The following is a 25,040-nucleotide window of genomic DNA, read 5'->3' as shown; positions in this document are numbered from 1 at the left end:
AGAGAAGATTTCTTTATTTTTTTCCCTCCAAAACAATCTTAAAATAACCCCAGCAGTCTAACTACTGCTTTTGGCATGTAAGAAGTTTTGTTCTCCATTAGATTAATGTAAATTATATAGTGTGTTTTATTGCACTAGGTTCAGTGAATCATTGCTGGGTGTGTTCCCAGCATAAAGTTCTGTATAAAGTTCAAAGGTTAAGTCTTATTTGTAATGCCCCATTAGATCATAAGGTCATTTCCTTCTGTAACTAGCCTCTGCTTTTTCTATCAACACATGGTTAGATGAAAATGTTCCTTTCTTCACAGTGTTGAGCCCCTGACTCCACCACAAAGTAGTGGTGGCCATAGAACCTTACTGATCCACACCCCAGATTCAAAGGTACCCACAGAAATACCTCAGGACAGGAACAGATGTCTGTAAAAGAAGCAGAGGAATTGAAGGTCTGGTTCTTCAGGGCTATTGGTTTGTCAAAATCACACCATAGCTGTGAAGAAATAAAACAAAATCAGGGCTATATTGTGCACTGGTGACTAGCTGCTTGTCTGGCTGGGTTCAGGATTGGGACTGGCTGACCTGCTGCTCTCCATGCCAGCTGCCCAGCTGGTACCAAGGACTGAATAAATGGGCAGTAAGAAGGGATACTGTGGAGATGAAGTGGAAAAGGGGGAAGTATTTGTGCTGCAGACATTCAGCATCTGAATAACCTCTCTCTGCTCTCTTACCAGAGTGGACAGATGAACTCCTCTGGGATTTCCAGAGGACTGGACTCTAAAGAAGTACCTCTCAAAGTGCTTAGACTTTGCTATAAACTATAGAGAAAATTATTTAATTGGGAGCATAAAATCAGATTAAATATGTGCCCTTTCTGTAAGCTGTTTTCATCTGCTATGGATAGTGCTATTCTTTTGGATGTGGGACATCCATCCTTCCTTTTCATGACATCACACAGACTTGGTTGTACCAAAACATGATGTGGTCCCAGAAGAGCAACTGTGATGCTTAGAATGGAAGGGAAAAAAAATTAACTCATGAAACAATGGTTCTGATAACGTAATATTGGTTCTTGCTGTTATGATGTGCATTCATTTTAATGGTATTTCCAACCAAGAGAATTAGATATAAAGAAAATAGCAGCATCAAGTTGGAATACATTATGGTCTTAGAATGAAGGAAAAAATCATTAATTGTTTTATGTTTTGACACTTAAAGCAGATGGAGTCTCCTGTCATATATATTTATTTACTCTGGATGACTATTAGTTGATGGTCATGCCATCAACTAGTGTGTACAAGATAATTAGAGGTCTTGTTTTCCAATAGTTAGAGAATTCGTTTAATAAAGCCCAATTTCTTACCATTAAATTAAAATTAATTTTGGACTGGAGACTCTTTAGTTTGTTCTTTTACCCATTCAGCCATGTCTGCAGTGCAGATATTACCTGGCTCTTCTGTGACACCAGACAGAATGGTACCTTCTAAAAATGTATAAGGTATACAGCACCTCTCTGCAGGGCAGAAGGTCACAACAACAAGTACAGCTGTTTTTTAAAAAGACTTTCAGCATCAGAAACTTAAATTTATAACAATAAGAATGCACTTAAGACTCATAAGACTCATTTACCACCCAAAAACCAAAGCATTATAGATCTTCTTAGAAAGCATCTGAGTCTTAGACCTCTCCAGTTGGCTGCATTTGAACTCAGTAAACACACAAAACTGCAAGGCTGAGGTGCATTGCCTGTTCCTAAATGCATGCAGCTCCCTCCTGAACAAACTATTATTATGGAAGAACTTTAACACATAAAACAATGAGATTATATTAATGTTGTCATTTCCTATAGAGGTCAGGACTCAGTGACTCAAATCACTGTCCAGCTAAATATATGAGAATACATATGACTTTACTGCTTTATAGAAAACTGGTGTGACAGTAAAAAGTAATAATTTTCTTTTGACTGTCTTTGGATTAGCCCACCCACAAAACTGCAGAGGACACAGTCTTAAAAAAAAATGCACAAGAAGTCAGGGGAAGTAACAAATTGGGTATGGATAGTGTGTTAGAGATCTTAAGTCAAGACTAATTCTACAAAATCTTTCCTGAAAGCTATTTGTTAGACATGATTTTAAAACCTCTAAATTCTAAAACACTCCTTAGTGATTTATATTGTTATGCACCACTGTCCTTTTCTTCAGGAAGTTTTCAGCCCAATTGAACTTCCTGATATTTTCTGTATTTATATTATTTCTGTAATTATAGAAATGAGTGGCTTCATTTTTCTTTTTCTGACTAACTCTTGTATCAGTGATACTTTTAATCTATCAGTGAGATGTTTACCACATTCTTGGCTCAGACTTCAGCACCTGTCAGGTTGTCTGACATTATAGTCTGCCCAATTTATGCAAAGCTCACTCATGTTGCTGAGTACACTAGGATAATAATTTGGCTGTATTGGAATTTTTAAAATTATTATTTTAGCAATTATTTTATTTTTCTTGGTAATCTAAATAATAGTAGAACTGTAAGATGAGCTGAGAACTTATGAGAGGAGGAATTTAATATCCATAAACATTTTTTGGATTGACAGTCTCTAAGAAAGTATTTCAGCATGTCAGAAAATTACAAATGGTCCTCAAAGGGTGAATATATTGAACAGAAAGTCGACAAAAGGTTTTCAAAATAGATGATACTCAAGAGGGAGAAAGAATTAGATATTTCAGAAATACATAGATTAAGCAATAGATTGAATTTCCTGAAGCTGTGATGCGTTGCTTTTTTATGTTATCTAAATCACAGCTGGCTCATAGACATAGTTAGCAAGTCCTGTAGCAATCTTAGTAATCCATAAATCATCTTTTGCTGTATAATATTCTTTGTTTCCTTATAGGCTTACAATATTGATGATGGCTCCAAGAAAATTAATCAGAATGGATGCAAATATAATGACATTCCTTGCCAAGTAGGTCTCATTAATCCAGCAGCAAGTTTTCCGGAGCATTAAGGGTAAACATTTGTAATCCTCTGCTGTAGTGATCAGCACAAGAGCGGAGTGCAGCATAATCAGGATGGAAAACTGAATGACCATTGGTATCACTCTGAGGAAACATAAAAAAGAGAATCCAGCATTAAACCTCAACACAGTCAGCCAGTAAATCAAGGGAAAAGCTGGACAGTGTGTCCATGTGGCACTAGTCAAGGCAGTCAGGAGGGCTCAGCACCTGTGAAGATTGGGATACAATTAATCTCACTGCCCTGTACTCACACCTATGCAGACACTGAGATTCAGATTGACTCATTCTCCAGTGGTTGTACTTTGATCCCAGGCTATGGACACTGACAGAGGGTCATGCAAGATTAATTCCTTCAGTTTCCCACAGCAGAGCAGTATTCTTGCCTTCTTGCTTTGCAAAGCCAAGAGCCTGTGATCTGATTATGAACTGATAGTTTCTAACTATATCTCAGATATATATAGACAGTCTATATAGGCTGGTGTAGCCTACCAGTTCTGCTGACCTAACCTGACCCAGCTCTGAACAAAACCAAATTCAGGCCTTCAGAAAGATTAGGATCAAGCCTCAACAGGTCCAGCCTGAGGACACTAAGCATTAGTTTTTATTTTGGACTGCTGAACTCTACATGTAAGACCCATGTTATTGAATTAAAGCACTAAGAAGGGAGCATCTATACACCTAAATCTGGCATATAAACCCAAAATTACAGAATAACCTGTTTATGTGCCTGAGAAACCGAGACCTTGCATTTGTTCACAATAAATTTATAGGCAACAATTTTTTTTCCACTTTAGCTGTTCAATGGAAAATTATTGTGTTTGTCTCTTGCCTAAGCCTGCTTGATTTAAAAACAAAACTGGAGGTGGCATAATATGACCTCTCAGATGAACAATCCAGTATCTGTGCTAGAGATTTTGATGGGAGTATGCTGATAGGAACAAGTACAATAAAATGTATAGACAAGGTTAGAGGAATCTGAACAAAAAAACATAATAATTTTCTGTCTGTGAACTTGTCCCAGAACTTGACACCTGGCTTGGATCACCCCTGCATTCAAGAAGAGGTTCAAGACCAATTGATTTGCTTTTTAGAGATTCTCTTACTGCCAAGATCAAGTAAAGTTTAAAAAGAGCTTGCCTTTCCTCTTCCTCATGTACAGTCCCAAAACAGCTGATTTAAGCCATAAGGAAAACTTATGTAAAACAGAAGATGCAAGTGTTTAAATTAATAACAATTTGAAATCTGTTTTTCTCCTTCACAAGAATTACCCAGTGAAAAATGAGCAGAGATAAGAGTATTTCAGTAGCCTACTCTGTTAAGACCTTCTGTCCATGGGAGCATATAAATAGTTCATTGCAGGAAATTAATGAAACTCCCAGGCCTCTCAGATGGAGAAGATGAATCACTGCAAGGTTGGCAATGTAATATAATGGTTTCGTAGAGGACAATTATGGTAAAATATGTGGCATTAATTTATCTGACTTACAGTAATTTCCCCAACTCCATATTTAAAATAATAAAAACTATTGGAAAAATTTTTAAATTCAGGGCATCTGCCCTCTCAGGGAAAAATGCATGAATGGATCAAATATTTATCCTTAGGGAGATAGATATAAACTGAGATAAAATTCTGGGACTTCCATACACATTAGATTTCAGATATGATTTCCTTCTTTAACCCACAGACTAAGGTAAACTCTGTGGGAAACTCACAGAAGAACCTTTGTAATATATGTTCTATGGCAATCTAAATAGCATTTTCATCAAATTTTTTAGAAACCAAAGGACTCAGCTCAAAAATTTCACACATCTACTTAAGCAAATAAAAAATTGTATTCTTTTTCAAGAGAAATCTGAAGCATTTGCTGAAAAATTCTTATATATGTTTCTAAGAAATGAGTAAGTTACCATGAGGACTGAATTATAGTTAGTGGTTTCATGGAAATTATTTCCATGGTTTTCCACCCTAGTATTTTACTTCTCTGATATTTACCAGAGGTGTAACAAATGAATATGCAGTTATTTCAAGGATTCTCTGAATCTAAATCCTGTCTAATTTTGTGGTAGTTTTGTACAATTGCTCATGCCTTGAACTGCTTTTAGAACTGGAACTTAGGAAATTTGAACTTCCAGATTATTTTCTCATCCAATATGTTTAAGCATATTGAAACCTCCTCACTCGAAACCCCTATCCTGTTATTTTAGGGTTGCTCATCTGTTGACAGGCATGCTTTTTAAAAAACTGAAACACACTTTTTGAAGCACAGTATCAGAACTTGAAAAAAGAAAAAAAAAAAAAAGACCAAAGTTTGTTTCCTTAAGTCTTGACAGTGATCTTCAGCTCCTGACAGAAGATAGGAACTGCCATAAAACACCCATGTGTCTCCAAAACTTCTCTCACAAAAGGGTTAGTGGTAAATATCCTTTCCCTAAATATCTTCCCAGGTTAGAGCAATCAATGCTTCAGGGTATTCTTGAAGACAAGGTCATATCTTTTTAGAATCCTCTGCAGATTTTTTCTTGTAGGAATTTACCTCATCTTCATTTTGACCTATTTGTATTTGCAGCCTCTCTAACATTCAGTGACAAAAAGGTCCTCAGGGAAAAACACAAGACTACTGGCAAGATGAGAAACTAGGAGGTGAGACAGCTGCAGGCAATGTGTTTGTGTGACTCCTTCCCTCTCATTCCAATGGCACTAGACACCCTCACAAGAATTAACAGAGATGAATCTGTGGAGATAGAAAAATGTCTGGTTTTTTTTTTGGTTGCCTTATTTTTTTTTTTTTAAACGTTGGTATGGCAGTGATTGATATAGCAGCAGAAATCTTTTTGGAAAACAGCTTCTGTTAATAAGATCCATAAATCTTCTTGAACATACTGAGGAAAAAAATAAACAAACATACACACAAACTAAAACATCTACCAGAAGTGAAGAACTTTAAATGTGTATTGGGACAAGAGCTGTTAAAAAGGAAGCAAACTTACTAGGGGCAATATAGCACATAAGGAACAACAGAAGGTCATGTACTACTCTGAGTACTTTCTCAACTGACAATTACAGAATTATGAGACACCACTGCTGCAGAATGTAGTTGCCTTCCTGCTCCTGACCACCACTTTGGTGTTCTCAGACATCAACCTGGTAACTCGTGCCTTCCAAAGATGATCCAAGAAATCTTGCTGCACTACTGTAACACAATAAATGTCTTATTTCTTGTAAAAATAATGTATTTTCAAAGTTACTCTACTGTCAGCCATAAATTAAGGTTTATCTGAGTTCTAGGAACTACCTGTGAAATTTGTTAATCTGGGCACTTTTCTTTTAACATTTGCTCTGTCAAAGACCAAATGGGACCAGAGAGTTGCTACAGTGGCAGTCCTGTTCTAGAAAACTGACCTCACACACCCTAGTGTTCCCATTATTAAATTGTAAACAAAAATGCCAAATTATAGGTTTGAGTCTGTGAAATGTGGACACTGAGGTCTCATCTGTGTCACATTTTCATCACCTTGATAGGAACATATTGCTTGGTCAGGCCCAAAGAAGAGCAGAAATGAAAACAGATCTACCTGATCACCTCTGTGCTTATTAATGTCCTGAGAGTGCTTTTCCCAGCTGGGCAAATCACATTGTCAGCAGCAGAGCAAGCAGTACAATTCTCTTACAAAGCATTTATGAAACAAAACTGAGACAGTTGCTGATACCCAAGGTAATTATCAATCACTTAGCAAAGAGAACCAGCGACTGCTCTGGGTCATTTTTCACCAGGACACACTGCGTTAAATTTTTGTAACCCAAAAATTCCACTTAATTTGGTGGTAGCTTGTGTTGGGTTGATGTGACCAGGAATGTGTATTCTATCACCATCTGTTGAAATTGGGTGGGGCAGTGACCCTTATCTCCATGGCAGATATTATCTGCTAATGGGCCATCTTTAAAAACAGCTGGGGCAATCATCTTTATCTTTTCCACAACCCATCCTCCCTCCAGGAAGATATCATCTGCTAATGAGCCATTGAGTCCCACTGTGTGACTGATAAAATTACATCATCCCAATGGGAGATGCTCCAGCCAGGGAGAGGAGCCAAGCCTTTCCTACCTAGATAAAAACTGAGATTTTGAACAGCAAGTTATCCGTCTTCCCACTGGACCTTCAGAGGAAAACTGCTCCAGCTGAACCACATCTGCCACTGCAGGAGGATGCAGCCACCATTTAATGGGACTGCAGCCAACACCCTGACTGACAGAGGGTCAGGTTGTATTCTGAGTCTGTCAGGATTGGGATTGTTCATTGTAATACTGAATTTCTATTTTTATTTTCCTAGTAAAGATCTGCTATTCCTAATTCCCATATCTTTCCCTGAGAGCTCCTTAATTTCAAAATTGTAATAATTTGGAGAAAGGGGGTTTACATTCTCCATTTCAAAGAGAAGCTTTGTCTTAGCAGATACCTGTCCTTCACACCAGGGCGTAGTTCTACTTGAAAACATAACAACATAACATCAGTACGTGCTGCTCTCTCACTTGAAAACATGTAGCTGCAGATAATGTGGTAAAAAAAAGTAGTTAGTATGGCAAAAAAGTCAACAAATATTTCCAAACACTTCTGGGGAACAAGCAGATTTTAATGGTTCATTGCACATCAATCCTAAAAATGTTATTCCTCTGTGCCCCTCAGAGTGCCCTCAAATATATAGAGATATATTTCTGTATTTACCTGGAGGAAGGGAGCAAGCTTTGGATAGCGGTGATAAATACAAGAACAATAAATGCACACACCAAGTTTGATTTGAACACTTCATCCCGCATTTGAGAATACTAGAATAAAAAAAAACAACAAAAAACACACACAGAAAATTTAATTAGCTGTTAATATATGCAGTAGTTTCATTATGGCTGATGTATATAGGAGACATGGGGAAAATTAGCACAATGCACCAAAAAATCAATAACCCGATTTTTTTTTTTTTTAAACCAAACCCATCAAATAAATTGTTAATAATCTGGTAGAATACTTTAACCAAGAAAGTAAAACTCTGTAATTTGCAATACAAAATTATTCTGATAAGTTCAAAATTATTTGCTTTAAAAATCCTGAAGTAGATACCAGGAGCTTGTGCTGCTGATTAGAATACTAAACATTTAATTACCTAATAAAATACTTAATAACCAGAGAAACCACGAAATTCCTCACATGAAGACAAGCACTAGAGTCATCTGGGACTCTGCATGCATGATGGCAAAGAGGTGTCTCCATGATGGCCAAATTGAGGCTGTTCTATTTTTTCTAATTTTATTTTTTAAGAAAATTACAAAATTGGAACATTCTGTGACTATTTAGAGTGTTGGGATGCTGGAACTCTATATCATAACTTAGAGGTTGTCTGGAAACTTGGTGGTATGGGCATTCTCCAAATGTAAAAGACTGTTAGACGTGCATTATTATAAAGATTTATTAAAAAAATATATTTCTTCAGCATATCAAACAACTGAGAATGCTATGAGGTTCCTGTCTTATGGGAATTACTACAAGTAACAATGATAGACCACAGTGGATCAGTTGAAGTGGTAGTATTAACCAAGTCCTCAGCTGTTATTTATCATTGCTAATTCAATTAAACTGCAGCTGCTTACAGCAGATGAAGATTAGTCCATAGAAATATTTTTTTGAATTCTCTGTATCATTTATGGATGTCACCAAAGTTCATCTCTCTTACAAGAAATCTTGCAAAAGCTTGCCCCAGCCATTTTTCTTCCTGTCAACAATAATTTCATTTTGTTTAAAGCTTTGCATTTGTAAAGGGGTTGAAAAAAAGGTTATAGGAATCAAAGCAATATCAGATATCAGAATCTCTCTCCAGAAATTTGGAAATGGAGAAAGCTGCTGTTATAAATGGCTAGGAAGTATTATAACATAAAAAAATTGTTAAGAAATGTGTCAAGACTATATGCTGAGAGAACCCAGCTATGATCTGGATTTCATAGCTAATTTGCTTTTGAAGAGACATCCTAGCTATACTTGGAGTATTTTCCCTACATGGACCTTTGGTTTAGACATCATCTCAGCTATAAACATCTGGTCAAAGCAGTCTCAAGCTCCCAGAGGAGAAAAAGCTTTCTCACTTCCCTGTTCCCATTTTTTATGAGTAAGAGAGGGGGTTCATTTGTTGGTGTCCCTCATTTTAACTCTCCTCCTCCTTGTGTCTGCTGTTGGCAGCATAACTTTGGCATGATTTTTGCTAGTGCTCACAGGCAATTCCACTTCATTTTGCTGCTGGAACCCCAGAGGCCCTGACCCTGATTTCATATGCAAGGAAACAGAACTGCATCAGCCTGCATAAACATAGGGCTTTTTTCAAACAGGGAAAAAGAAAGGTATGTTCCTTAAAATACAACATGAAATCCCAACTGTTCCATAGGGAAATTAAGGCAAAGTAGATGAATGAAACACAAACATAGAATGGCCTGCTGTGTTGAGCATTATGTCAAAAGGATTGATGCTGTGTTCTAATCAGTAACAACATTGTGATGAGGAATTGTTGACATCCCTTGGCAGCACTGACATAAATGATAAACGTGGCAGTTCTGTAGCAGTCTACCCCTTAATGACTTGGAGAAATAATTGAAGGACTGACTAAGCCTCAAGGCCCTTCAGAAAGCATGAGGTGGCTTGTACCCAACCATTGCTGTGCTAGGAAGGAGCATGATGTGACTTTGTCTGCAGTGCAAACCATCTCTGCAGCATCCCTCAGAGCCCCTGTGCTGGCAGGACAGGCTCAGGGCACAGTGAAGGCTCAGGACCTTACATATGAAAAGGGAGACCAGGTTTTTTCTTCACCAGAGTAATGTTAGAAAAGTTTCTGCAATACAGGAGAGGGACGGAAGAATAAATTTCAAGAAGTCTAAGACAGGAGGGGAAATTAACTCCTGAGAAGATCAAAGAGTAGACAGAGATCCAGTTGCTGACCAGTGACAGAAAAGTTGCTGAACAGGCACAGAGTTTGCCCAATCTCTTGCAGATCTCCTTGCAAATGGAAGTTTCTGAGTTGAAAGGAGGTGATGCCTCTGTCTGCTGAGACACACCAAGCAGGAAGAGCAAAATGGTTTCCCTACTCATGTAATTTCTCTTTATCTGACCAGTCAGAAATTCGGAAAGAGAGAAACTCAGATATTTTGGTCTAATATTTGAACTAAGAAAATGTGTACTTTGAAATTCAAAGCTCTTTTGATATTTCCAGTGTGCTCACCTCACAGAAAATATGCAAATATTTCATGTCTAAGCCCAGCCTGTTTTCTAATCCTAGTACAAATATGCAGGAAGACTTTGAATATATTTATACAAATCTTTACATTGGAAACTTCCTTTAATAAATGCCTACCAGCATGTGAAATTCCCTGTCCTGTGCCTCTGCTTTACCCTGTATGAAAGTACATAGTATGGATATTTTCAAGTTGCTGATATTTAGGGATATCATCATGTTGATACATTTTAATTATTGGAGTAATCTGAGGTAATATCAGATTTTCCTATGAGCTATTATATATTTGGAAATGTTAGTATCTTTTCATGCTTCCATGAGAATTACTTTCCTGTGGTAAGTTGCTCTATCTGCCTACATGCTATTTGTTAAAAAAACCTCTAGCAAAACTGAAGGTGAATGATCTCTAAATGATATATTGAGTGTTAATGAATGAAACACAGGTTAGCAATGACTAGTCCATTTCAGTAAAGAATCTGTAAAATATACCAGGTGGAGTCCTGCACAAATCCTATGTAAAATGAAGCATTGCAGAATTCATATGGAAATGCACATAAAGCCTCAGAGCAATAATCCATTCTCTAATGCAACTGCTGCTGCTTGCTGTGGAATACACACTTATCCTATCGCCTGAGAAGGACAAAGAGCAATGAGATAAGAGAGGAGTGGCAAGATGTTCCAGTGGCTAAAACTGCAGTTTTCTAACATAGCAGTTAGAAATTAAACATAGCAGTTTTCTAAACCAGGATCTGTGCTAGCTCCATGGAAGTTCTGTGCATGTTGATTCCAGAATTGGTTAGGGGGTTTTTTCTAGCCCTTTGAAGTCTTAAAGGAAGAAAACCAGCAATTTCATGACTAGTGTAAACCAAATATCTGGAATTGCTTTATAGTGAAAAAATTCAAACCAACCCAGACAGCTGAAACAGAAGTCCAGTATAACATTTCAGATCCATTCATGTTACCCCATGATCCTCCATTATGATAGTCCTGTTACTAATGCAGGAGGAAGAAATATAGTTTATTGTTCATGTGGGTACTTACTTTTCTGTCAATTGAAGTGCAGAACATTAACACAATTCCCACTGAACAAGGTAAAGGTAACACTTCTAGGCCAGGATCTCAGCTATGGGTGCTGGTTTTTCTGTCTCCTCTGAAGTGTAAAGTCTGGAGTGAGAGGCACTTACAGATTATAGAAATGAGTATTTAGCAGATGCCAGTGCTACCTGAAAGTGTGATGGCTAAATGAGAGGGCCCAGGATTTTACATGGGGGTGGTTATTTATTCCAGAGCTCCCTCTGGCTCGAAGCTGTCGCTGCTGAGCAGAAGGTGAGTGTGAGCCAAGGGGAGCAGCAGGGGACAGGGGATGCCCTCAGACACTGCTGGCTCTCAGCCACACCATGGGGAGCTGCTCAAGGTGTTGGTGTAGAAGGTCATGTGAGCTGTACCAAAATGTTAACGGCTAGAAAAAAAACCCATAATTACAGACTGAAAGGTGGAGCAGAGAGAAAAGGCTGCTGAAAGAGCTTTTTGATTTAAACCTAAGTTTGGTGAGTTTCTGAAATGGACTGGAAGAAGGGAGAAATTGGTAGTAACCCTAGCAAGGAGGAAATAGCTACTTGCTGCAGGAAAATGATTCAAATATTATTTTTTTCATTACTTCCTGTAACCTCTGGTTGAACACTAAGGTGATAAGGAGAAACCTGTAATTACTTTTCAGGCATGCAGGAGGGAAGGGACATTTCCCATGCTGTCCCACAAGACAATTGCTCGTGTCTACAATAAAAATGACACTATGATTTATTGTCCCTTAATCCATGTCATTCCTTTGTGTCCTGGTACATTCCCCATCACTATCTGAGCACACTCATGATGTCCCAGCACCCTGAACAGAAGAAGGAGTTTGCTGACCAGAGGCTGTCCAGCTGTTGGAGGTGGATGTGCCAGAACAAATGAAGTGGTGGTGATATTTTTTAAAACTTTACTCTGTCCTAAGATGAGAAGCCAGATTAATTTATGGGAACAGAAAGAAGACTCAGTCAACTTTGCTGAACAGATTTTGTTTCTATTGCCTGTGACTACTGGTTGAGACTAACACCTAAGGAAATATTGAATGAAAGAATAATTCTCCAAACACTGCAGCCCAAGTCTATATTGGAAGCAGCCTACTGGGAGGAAAATGTATCAAACCTGCTAAAATGTTGGCTTTTAAATAGTTTTTTTTTTTATTCAGGTGCAATTAAAAACTTCATTAATATTTTTAATCTGACCAATGTAATGTGATGGATTAGGGCATGGATCTTCTTTTAGTACCTTACATTGCATTTAAATTGAATTCTAAGCCTCCATTATAGTTTTTTCTTTGTGGCTGACAATCATGAAATATAAAATAATGAGAAAATTTATATTCTGGGTATGGGATCTGATTCTGGGCAGTGCCCCTTTACACCAGCCCATGCTCAGGCCTTGTGTGATTAAATAGCACAGTAAGGAGAGGTGAATCACTGACAAATTTACTCACTCATCACATTGTTTGTGACCAGGCTGTTTCCTACTTTGAACAAAAAATTTCAGATTCTTTCACCATAATTTTTTATCTTGTGTGTTGAAAAGATTAAAGATTATTCATGACTTTTGGAACTTTATGTAGTAATTCACATGATATCAGAGATCTTGAATTTTGCTTCCTCTGAGTCCCTGACAGATTTGCATGATGAATGAACTGAAAAAAATACCTTCATATCTTCCTTTTCACAAGATAATTATTTGTGGATAATTTGGTTTTGGGGGTTCTAACTGGTGTCTCAGTGTAAATATCCTCATGGGGAAATGAAATCTTGTGTTTTTGTTTTAACAAACATTTCTTGTTTCTTCTACAAGATTACTAGTGCCATAACAGAACAGAATTTATTTTTGCAGTTGTCTTGATAAAACTCTTGGCCTTCCCGATGACTAGTCTCTCATAAATCAAGTAAAATATCTGTTTTCCAGTGGAAGGTAGAGTGATGATGGAGAAGTGAGCCTCCATGCTTCCAATTCCCCACTATTTTTATTTCCTTTCAGTCAAGTGCACATAGTATTGCAGACCTGCTGTTGCTGCACTGTCATAGCATGTGAAATTATCAATGAAAGTCAATGAAATTATTTGAGATCTGGGCAACCTCACCCCGTGCCATCAGCTTTCAAGGAGTGTTCTCCAATTATCTTATCTTTTAAAACTTATAACTTACATCAGGATGTAGACTGAAAGAGAAGTTAATGAGATCATATTGCTGTTGAGAAGCAACAAAGACATGAACCATATTTAGCTCTTAGAAACAGATTTTTTTTAAGAAGGATGTTTAAAACAGAGAATTGAAAAATTACTGTTGACTTGAAATAAATATTGCAGCTGCATAGAAGACTTCAGAGGATTCTATGACTAAATGGAAGGAACATATCTATATAAATATAGATACATATTTATTGAACAGAAATGTCAATTAATTTATATGCTCAATCATTGTTAGTACTGAAGTATCCTGTCATCTGACAAAAAACTGCTTGTAGTTGATACCAAGTTCAACCTGGCCAGAGGTAATTGTTTTCAGAAACTGTGTTTGCTCACTGTACAACAAAATGAAACCTTTTCAGCATTTTTTTATAACACCTGCATCGTGTCACTGTGTAGGAACTCTAGCTCAGCCCCACCTTCTGAAAACTGAAACCAAATGAAAAAGAAAAACAAAGCAAGAAAAAACACAACACAAGCCAGAACCTACAGCTTCTCTACTTCAGTGAACATTTATTGCAATTTGAATTGTGAATAATGCAGCTACCAAGCCCCAGCTACCTTATGCTCCAGGCTGGAGTCTTTAAACATCAGTGAAAAAGGCTTGATATGCTCTCTTCTCAATTTATCGCCACTCCGTAAGTCGATGGTGTGCTCTATTCTCTTGTTAATTTCCTCAGGCCCAGACTGGACATGCAAAGCTTGTGCAAGATGGTTTGGAAGCAGATTTATTGAATTTCTTGTTAGGGCAGCCAGAGTCTAGGGGAAAGCACATGCAAACAGAATAAACCTGCTGGTCCCCTTGGGTTAAAAATGCAATGTTTTAGTTCATGTTGCATTGCAAACCATTACAGCATTCCATGCAATTCATTCAATGAAATCTATAGAAGTGTAAAATAATAAGTCTGTTCCTTTAAACACATACAGTACATTAAGGGGAGCATTTCAATGCCTTCTTTTTACAGGCTAGAAGGTTTGTTGCTGCACTGAGCATTAGGACTATATTCTGCTTTCCAAATCTGATATTTAATTATTAAAGCATGCATGAGGGGAGTCCACACACCAAAATCAGAGCAGGGTATCTGACTCAATGGTGTGTTTTAATGAATAAGAATGGAAGCCATATAAAACAAAACCCACAAAACAGGAGTAATGAAGTTTTTTTTCTCTCTCAAAGTTACTGGATGTGTGTAGTTCAGGAACAGATCACTTAGTCAGGAGTGAAGAAGGTGACATTTCTGATTACTTCAGCATGGGTTTTCAGATAATATGTTCTTCTTCACTACTGGTATATTTCAGCCAATATAGATTACAGTTAGGCTATATGATTTAATTTAACTGTAATTCATATTATTATTTAAAATATCTCAAATGCATTATTGCTTTGGTATTTCAATGACTAATCAAAGGAAAAAATAAAAATACTTTTGCTTCACAAAGGAAATCTAGCAGGTATAGTATGAAGGGTGTTTCATCTTCAGCAAAGAGTTAGTTTGCTTTCATTAGGAGAATAACTCATTCCCATTTCATGGTGCCATTTCATGACACAAACCACAGTGAAGCAGCTCTTTCCCACTTGAATGGGAAAATAAACTCTGCTACTGTAATATTCCCAAGGGTTAAGAAATGTTAATGAATGAAAAGGATGTGAAACTTCATACATCATAGCATAGGACATTTCAGCATTATTATGGGTGAGAAATAAAATTCTGCCTGAGAAAAGATATTCCATGGGTCCTTCCTGAAAAGATCTTCAGCTCCTATTGGGAACTGTTGAAACAGGAGCTTAGGATGTTTTGTCACCAGATGCCCCTAGAAAGTAAATTCTTTTGTATCACATGATTACATTGGGCAAATGCTATAGGCAGATTTCCCTTGTTAATATTCAAATTAGAGTCAACAAATATATTCTAATGAATCTTGGGCAGCACATTAAAACAGGAAGGGTCTCAGGTACCCACTGCCAAAGCCCAGGGGACAACTTTCCTTACAATCCTAAAACCAAGTCAATGGATTCCATAATCACAGATAGTATTTCATTTTCCACCTTATTATCAGTACTTTAAGATGCCAAAATACAGGCAGAAAATTGTGTCAGGACTGAAATCTCTCTATTTAAGTGAAAAACAGTTTTCCTGTTTGTTTAGTGGAAAAAGGACTTCAGCAGAGAAGGTTTGGGAGGACACTTTACTTGAATCCTCCCTTCTTCTGTCTAGCAAAGCAGCATCATCAACATTAGGAAAAAAAAGCAATATCAAAGAAATTTTTCTCATGCTTAGGTTTCAGATATGTCTGAAGTTATATATTGGCCTTGGGAAAAGAATCAAGGCAAGTGGGTAAATACTGTTATTACACACTGTGACACTATTTTAGTTTAAGTACTCCTATATCTTTTTAACTGAGCTAGGAAGAAAAACTTTTGTCAATTTTTGGTGGCTGAAAGGACATGAGTGTGCCTGAAGTCCCTGTTAAAGGATAAGATCCCATCAGATGGTGATGTGTAAATGGATTCCTCAGAATTACCTTGTATTTCTGCTTCTGCATTGGAAACAAGGGTGGAGAAAATCCCTAATGTTTCTGATGAGCATTTTGTTTTATTTATATGAGGAAAATAATCTCAGTTCATCCTAGTAAGCACTATATTTTGGTTAAAATTCTATTTTAGGCTGTGATTGATATGAAGGCTTGTCTCCTTGCTGAATGTATGAAGTGTTTTACAACTCATGGTAGATGAACATGACATAATATCACCACTATGACCATGGTGCCTGTAGTATTTTGCAAAAATAGACTATGAATTTGCATTTATATTCACAATATAACAAGGAAATTCATATTTGTGTTTCATCATTTTCTCTCCTCCTTATACATGCACATACTTAAGAAAACTGCTTCCCTGGATTTAGAAATAAAAACAATGAAAAAACATCATGCAAATTATTGTCTCAAGAATAAGTTCTAACCATGTTTTGTATCTTATCCCCCTCTTTGCTCTGCAACTTTTAAGACTTCTTTATGCAAACACAAAGAAATATTGATTCTTCCTATTATCTCTCCTACACTTTAGTGAGCAGCTCTGTGGAAGACACAGTTGTGAATTCTACAGTGGGCTTTTGAAGTTTTCTGATGCTGACAATAACCATTCATCATACAGGAACAAACACAAAGTTCTGTTAAAAAAAAAAAAGGGAAAAAAAAGCCTAGCCAAACTTGCATCTGAAACTGAAAGAAGATAAATTAAAACAAACAAATATTAAAACTCCATCTTTAGACACATTTTATAGAGACTTTAAAAGGTGTCTTAGATTAGATTTGCTTCCTTTCTGGGGAGTTTTCTTGCAAAAAGTCCAAGCATCCTGCTCTCAACAGGAAGGCAAATTTTTAATCTGTGCCATTTACAAGACCTTTGGAAGGTTTCAAATATGGTTTTTCACACTGCAAGCATCAGGTTTTGGAAGGAAATAGGAAAATAAAAGGTCACATGCTTAAAAAGAAAAGCAGACAGGATTTAGTTCAGGAGGAAGACATCTAAATGAGGGTATCTACAAGTTTGGTGTCTGCATGCTCAGTGTCTAAACTTGTGTTCCTTCCAATACACACTCCAGCACTTTCATTTGCCCAATCTCATGTAGCTGGGTCAGCAGAGATGCCTTGGGGACAATAGAAGCCAAGAGATGTGGCACAAGCCACAGGGACACCATGTGCCACTGTCAATGCTGAGGAGCAGCTGGGCTGTGCTGTCCCAGCATGGAAACAGCAGCAGTAACAATGGGGCAGCTCTAACACTCAGGTACCTTGGTTTTGAAATGAATCCCACCCTTTTGCTTAGACTTGTCTGTCATCTGGGCAGTCTTTTAGTGTAATTTCTGTGCTCACTGTTAAGCTTCACTGCAGCCAGTAGTAAGGTGCACCTATAGAAGGCAGACATTTTAATATGCTGTTTTTCCTAATTTACATCCTGACAGGCCCAACAGGTGCCTCTACCAGCACATACAGTGACCATGTTATGCTTTCAGCTTCTTCTTTTGTAAGGTACATGGAAGAAATCCAACTTAAACATCCATTAATTCATTCTAAAGGAGGAGGCATTTACTCTCTTTAAGTAAAATAATTTCTGTCCAATTTTCTTTGCTCTAAGAAAGAAGCCCAGACACTTGTTTCACTAACAGAAACCTCCATTTATATTGTGCATGTCCGGATTTCAGACAGGAACTTCCACCCTTGGCTTCTTCACAATCAGAGCAAGAGAACATAGTGATAACTAGGCTGTAGACAGGCTAATATCTGTGACTGCCTACATAAAAAATGTTTTTTTTTGTTTCTTACATAAACACCTCTACAGTTCACTGATTCAGGCTGCTCATAGAGCACAAGTTTGAAGTAATGAGTATGGATTGGGATAAATTTGAGTTTGGCTTTGGAATTCCCCAGATTTCTTTTCACATGCTTCCTAACATAACTAGAATTAAGAGCAAGATACATGTGATCAGTTGCTCAAATTTTGTTGTAATTTATATTGGGTAAAGAAATAATTTAAATTCTATTGGCAAATATTCAAACATACAGAGTGATTCATTGCTGGGTTGCTGCCACTACAATTCTCAAAGCCTGCTGTTGGCAGTGACCTTTAAGCTGCTTAATTAGTGTTATTAAATACTTATTCTGTCCAAGACTGACACACCTCTGGAGAAAGCTACTACATCATAGTATAATTTAAATCTATCATCTGAATTTTTTAGCTAAAATGTATTATTTATGAGCAATACTGCCTATTGTCTCAACTGTAAATTAAAAATTACCTAATAATTGAATCATACGTGGAACAGCAGATTTTTAAAATCTTGTCTCCACTGAAAGGCTTATTGTAAAACTGTGTAATATAAAATTACAGCTTTTCCCAACACCACTTCAAATTCTTTAAAAAAACAGTGAGAAACTGTTCTAAAAGTAGATTGTTTGTTGCCATAAGGAAAAAAATGTTTCAAAGAAACTGTTAAGCTATGCCTACTTCACTTAATTTCAAGGTCTTTTTACCAGTACTGGGCAGGAGTTGACCATTAGTGGGTAGTGGGTAATTGAATAAACCCACTAATCCTTTAGTTTGTTCTTTGTCTTTGTTAGCATCAAGGTCAGGTTTAGCTGAGAAAATTACCACCAAAATGAGAGCCTACCCTGCACAGATTTTTTTAGACGACAGAAATTGGAATATCTTAAAGGGAAAGAGAGAGATCAGAAGATATTCACATCAGCATGCACCCATATCTCTATTCCTAATGAAATGACAATATAGAGACAGATCAACAAAATACAGAGACTATATAAGGCAGTGAACATGCAGATACACAGATGTACAAAGAATATATAAAACAGGTGTTTTATATAACAGCAGACTGTGCTGTGCTCAAATTCAGTTTGAAGAGATGAGGACACTGCTGTGGGCTGATTGATTGTGAAATTTTATCACTTCTGAGCACATTTGTAAGAAGCAGAAGATGGTTGACAAAAGCAAGACCTCCACACAACAATGCTTAAGATTCCACAGACAGTTCAGACAAGTAGGAATAAGGATGTCCAGCAGAAGAAAGGATACCATGTCATTACAGATCCCCCAAAGAAAATGAAAGAAAACTTCAGCTGACCTTGCTTCATAAAGACTCATCAATCTTTCAAGTGCAGTGAGAAGAGGAGTCTGAGGGCATTTTAACCTTTCTATCTTTAATTCCTCCAAGCAAGCAGACTTCACAAAATGCTTTTTTTACCATACAAGAATTGTTGGTTCCCAGGTTGCTGGCAATCAACCGTGCAGTGCTTTTGGAAAAACATCTGATCAGGAGAAGTTGCTATTATCTCATATTTCTGTTGAGCTGTAGATGTCTTTAGAATCTAACTCATCTGCTAGTCAACCCTAATTATATCTTAGAGTATGAGTTTTTAATATGTTTTCTTAAAAAAGTGAGCAATGAAGAACCTGATTTCACAGATATCAATAAACTACCTTGGGATTTTTTCCTCAAAATGTCCTTTCCCTCATTCCTTTAATTTGGTGGCTCTACAGTGAAGCTATGCAATGAGATATGCACTCTGACTAGAATTTAGTAACAGATAGTTTAATAACATTAGATTTCTTTTTAATTACCTGTTCTTGGAGGGGTTAAATTAAACTAAGCCATGCAGTATTTGATTTCAGTTGGCAAAAAGAAAAAAAAAATCTCTGTTTCACTGGCATTTTCCCAGTTTAGATACGTGATGTTTTTCTGCCTGGAAACAATTTGTTCAATCCTCTGCTGTTTCAGTACATGTAGGATAAAGGTTAAAGATGAATTTGTCTCCTCTGAGGCCTCCATTATTGGAGTGCACTCAATCATGCATTCATCTCGATGACATTAAAGGAAGTTTGACTTACATTTTGTTTTCCCACTATGTTATCAAATGGAAGCTCAGGGCTCCAGGATCCTTCAGTAAACGTAGCTCCACTGTTTCTCCTGTCAGAGGAGCTGACAGCCTCTTTCACAATATCTTCAGGTAAAGTCAACAGACTCTCCTCAGGTTGTTTAATTAAATAAGTCTCAATGTTATGTTTCCTCAGGAATTCATTGCGCTCTTTGCCATGCCCTTCTTCAACTTTGTAATCCCCGTTCAGGCAGTCCAGAGTGGCTTTGGAGATGTGAATCCTCCTGCAAAAGTGAAATAGGTAGCAAATACTGATTGTGCTCTACTACACTAGAAGATTAGATTTTTTGAACTCTGTATATTGTTTAACATCATGGATATATACAAGGTTTTCTATTGCAAACAATGAAAATTAAATAGTGCATTTAAAAACATGAGCATTATTTGTGGTCAAGTAATCTCAAGGGCTGTTTACATCAATAAGATTAATGCACAAAGTCCTGTCACAGCAAAAACACTTTGACATTCACAACTGATACCTTTACCTGGGAGACCTTCCCAAGTAAAATGCTATTATGAGTGAAAGAAAATGGTACTTCAGGGAAATATGTTGAGAGAAAAATAAATAGTAGGCATTAGAGCAGTTTATGTGAAAGTTTTTAATTTCCTTCAGTTTCCTGAGGTAGCTTAAATACTTGAAATTAATGGTCTGATTTCTGATTTCACCTGAAATGGACTAGGGAAATAGGGGAAATATGCAAAGGCAAGATACATAATCATTTCTACTAAGACCAAGCAATGAGTTCAATAAGCTTTGTCCAAAGTGAAGTTGAATTTATGATATTACATGCAAAAGAGCTCAAATTTTGCAATGGTATGGTAGGAATTTGGATGTCTTCCAACTAAATTATTTTTAAGGAATCTTCAAGTTCTTGCATATAGGAAAATTGCAGACACCTCTAGAACATACCAACATGGTCAGCTCTGCTATGCTGTACAATGCAGCACCATGAATGCAGTAAGAATTGTCATTGGGCATTTATCTAACCCAAGAAAATAGTTGTAGTGACTCTTTCAACCAGCTCATTTTTTGAGCTTTGAGTCTAAGTCACTTTCTGAAAGACAGACTTGCATACAGATTCCTGATATTCAGAGTGAGCTAAAATTCTTGGTCCTTTCTTGATGACACTTGCTAAGTTGCTTTTCTCAGGCACCAAAATTTGGCTTCCTCCTGTGAAGAAAATGGTCTTAGCATGCCCCTAGGGAACTTCTTCTGCAACTCAAAGGATGCCAATGAAGAATTGAATTGCATAATATTTTGATGGAATAAAATACTAAGGGCATATATGATATGCATGCATTGCTAAAAAATAAAGTGCTGGTTGTATTTAAGCAGTGTGAAGTGCCCAGGAGTATCAGAACCTGGCACAAACAGTCCATGTGGAGCATTAAATCTCAACATCTAATTAAAGGATCAAAAATTTGTGTCCCAGCCAATTTTTAAGCTGTCTCAACTTCCCTGCTTCTTCCCAGGTTTTGTACAACTTTCTCTTTCTCAACTCATGCTGTTATAATGATTGCAGAGATTAGTAGTATTTTGTAGTGAAAAAACGGTAAAACTCATGATAAAACCCAGTAAAAATGTTCCTCAAATATAAAGAGTTTTGGTCAGGACTTAAACAGCAAAGCATGGGACCTCTCAGAAAGATGATGCATTTCCAAGCTCTAAGAAATCCAAATATGCAATTTTTTTTAAGTACTAACCTAAAACAAAAGACAAAAAAGAGAGAGAAAATAATATTCTAGTTGCTGAGATTATTACCTCTCTCTTTGGATTCAACTATTATTTAGGAAGGATGAGTAATAAAGCCATGAAATATGGATTTGAAATATGAACAGCTTTAAGAACAGAATGGAGATAACTATTAACATAATGTCCTTAAATGGGCCAAATATTAAAAAAATTGTTGTCAGATTATAAGTATTTTCTGGCTTCACCTTTTGTACTGCTTGCTTAAAAAAACGTTAAAATACGGAGAGATGTTTTAATTTTATAAAAATACAGTACATTGGGAACCTGAGTAATGAAGTAAAAAATATTGCCTCACCTACTATTGAAAACGCATCAGGCCCACAGTATTAAATGATACCTGTCATTGAGACATCTCTGAAAATTAATTATTACCTAGAATTTATGCAAGTCAGTACTGGATATTAATACCAGAGATTAATAATACTGGAGATTAATACATACACTAACTAAAGACTATTAGAAAATGGGGTCCTGGCAAAAGAATCTCACTGAAATAACACTACAGAATCTTGCAAGGTTTCCTTCACAGGTGCTGTAGACACATTTTTTACTCTCAGAAAACCAGAAATCATCATTTTTTCTCAGTGCTCTTAACTGCCTTATCCCACAGCAGCTGGGCTTTTGGCTGATGCTGCTCCTATCAGGTGCAATCTCACCCATGCAGGCATTGAGGGGAAGGGCTGAGCCCCTTCTTTCCTGCTCTCAGACTGGGTGAAAGGATCTTTCCCATCCTCAGCTGCCTCTCTCCACGATGCCCTCAGGAAAATGCTGCAGTTCATCCTTGCTCTTGTTTTATACTGTGAGAGCAGGACTGCTCCTAACCCCAGGGCAGCTTTCCTGGTGGAGCTGCTCTAGGAATGGGAATGACCTTGGTATTACAGCAAGCAGGGGGATTTGAATGCTGGTGGCAGGGAGAAATAAGGAGAGGCTGAAATGAGCTTAACTGCTCTATTAAATCTGCTCTGCACACTGGGAAACTCTGATGTAAATCACTATTCTGAGGGACTTGCTTCATTGCTGTCACATACAGGCTTTGTTCTGCTGGCACACTGATATCCAGGAAATCACTCTGCTCTGACAGACTGAAAACCTGCCAGGCTTTTTACCTACAGCAAGGCTGTGCATTTTCTGGGTTACTCATTAATAGCCATATGACTTGCACACATTGACAGCAATAGACTCCACTTTTTGCAGGTGTGGATGGTGGAACTTAGATGATCAATTTGCACATGTGAACAAAGCATCCTCTTAGTTACCTGGGGCTATTGTGTGGAGTAAAAAGCAGGCAACAAATTTTTTTTTCTGAAATTTTATACATGGATGACATATGCAGAGTACAGAAGTTGCTCTCAGAGCATGCAGAATTTAATTTTCTGCTAATACCAAGAATATATATTAGAATAAAGGTTTACTATGTAGAACTGTGGAAGAGGCATGCATTTGCAATATATGAAGCAAATTTCCTTCCAGTTTCCTGGGAACATGACAGCTCTGACAGATCCTGATATGTGTGCTAGGAGGACAGCACATGACTCAGTTTGGATGACTTAAAATCTCTTTCATTCAAGGTGACAGCACCACTTAGACTTTTTTCCAGATAAAGATGTCTGTTGCTATTGCTTCTAAATTCCATGGCTAAAATTGGAATTGTCTAGGTGATCTAGGTTATTTCTGCATCTTTCATCAATGGCAGGTGGGACTGAAAGTGAGTAGAACATTTCTGCAATCACTACTATTAGTTCAAATTTAGGATTTGTAGCTTCCAAACTAGCAGGATATTTATGCCATATCAGGCAGAAATAATGTGCAACTTTCAGGTGAATCAGCCATATCAGACACTCAGACACAGAAAACAGCCAAGCTTTTTTTTTAGTGGAAAACCATACATTTTCACATATAGACAGGTTAAGATAAATATCTCAAAATGTCTACTAAGGCATCAAATTATTTAAAAGACTTCCTAGAGAGCCTGCTGTTCCTAACAACTTGTTATTAACATATTGACCTATGAACACATTATTTTTTCCACATTTTGTGCACCATGAAATAAAACAAATTATAGCTTTGTGCCCCATAGTATCATTTGAATGAAAAAGGTGAGAGAATGAAGCCTGGAAAAATCTCATGAATGGTCAGCACTTAACTGGGAAATTTGGGCTATCTCTGAGGACTATGCAGGCTGAACACAAAAATTGGTCTTTTCCAGAAACTCAAGGCTGACAATGAAAAATAAAGATTTTAGTCTTGTCTTTTCAAATAACTCTACAAGCTGACCATTTCTACCTTTTTTTTTTGGCTACAGCCTCACTGATCCTTGCCAATTGTAATATCACGAAAAAAAGGTCATAGTTGATGAAACGACGTAATCCCTTGGCAAGGTTAGCAGTGTAATGGGCTGGCAATGTTTCTGACTGTGGGAAATCCACTTTGCCTTACCCAGGAATTCCACCAGACTCGAGTTTGTTTGCAATGTCCACGTCCCATGACCAGACATCAAACTGCCACTTTCTCAGGCCCAGCACTCCACACAGAACTGATCCAGAATGAATCCCTATCCTCATGTCAATGTCATGCTTTGTTCTTGATCTGACATATCTGTTGAACAAAACACACAAACAAAAAGATCAGACTCATGAAAATATAAGCCACAATTTTCCATATCATTTTGAAAAGGGTATGATGTAAAATATGATGTTGATTAGCTGTAAAGTGCAGTCTAGCCTGTAAAATGAAGAGACAAGTAGCAAAGACAGAAGCAGTGATAAAATTATTCTAAAAGCCAGGTTATCATTAAGCACTTAATTGTGTGCATGGCTCAGTGGCACAGTTATTATTCCAATTAGATAAAAAGAGAAAGATAGAGAGAGAAAAAGATATCTGAGTGAAAGTATTTTGTTGGACTTATTGAGTGCTTTAGCTTGGAATTATAAAAGGTTCAGGAACAGTATGAAATTCAGGAACAAAATGGACATCTCAAGAACAGGAACTATCTTCATCAAACCTGCCTATTCTTTAATATTTTTGTGCATTTTTTACTAATTTTCAATTTAAAAAAAATGTTATTTTATTGATTGGGATTTTCCAGAGTTGCTTTTTGTCAAATAAACAATTATTTTCATTAGATTTGGCCAGAACACCATTTGCCCTGTCATGACAACCATGTGAGTGTTGTGAACCATGTGGCCAAAATCAGTTTTGTCCATTCTGTGGGGTCCATTTCACCTCTCAAAAATAAATACATATGAGCCTTTTTGTTGAGAGACTGCTTTTCCAGTTCTGCTTGTCTGACAATAAC

At 37.1% G+C, this 25,040-nt stretch overlaps 1 protein-coding gene across 2 annotated transcripts in view; it reads right to left on the bottom strand.

Annotated features, from left to right (window-relative positions):
- Positions 1-25,040, bottom strand: part of ADCY8 (adenylate cyclase 8) — a gene marked incomplete at its 5' end in the record, with an annotated part of 116,985 nt that overhangs the window by 22,421 nt on the left and 69,524 nt on the right. The window contains 6 exons of one of the 2 annotated variants that reach the window (XM_079300677.1): positions 398-487; positions 2,894-3,095; positions 7,733-7,833; positions 14,104-14,301; positions 19,946-20,216; positions 24,182-24,340. In XM_079300677.1, the coding sequence (XP_079156803.1) occupies positions 398-487; positions 2,894-3,095; positions 7,733-7,833; positions 14,104-14,301; positions 19,946-20,216; positions 24,182-24,340 (1,021 nt within the window). The remainder of the gene's footprint in view (positions 1-397; positions 488-2,893; positions 3,096-7,732; positions 7,834-14,103; positions 14,302-19,945; positions 20,217-24,181; positions 24,341-25,040) is intronic. The other variant, XM_079300676.1, reaches the window with a different exon arrangement.

The sequence above is a fragment of the Erithacus rubecula genome (assembly GCF_903797595.1).
Source record: "Erithacus rubecula genome assembly, chromosome: 3".
NCBI lineage: Eukaryota > Metazoa > Chordata > Aves > Passeriformes > Muscicapidae > Erithacus > Erithacus rubecula.
The sequence above is the reverse complement of the archived record's forward strand: the minus strand, read 5'-3'. Positions and strand labels throughout refer to the sequence as shown.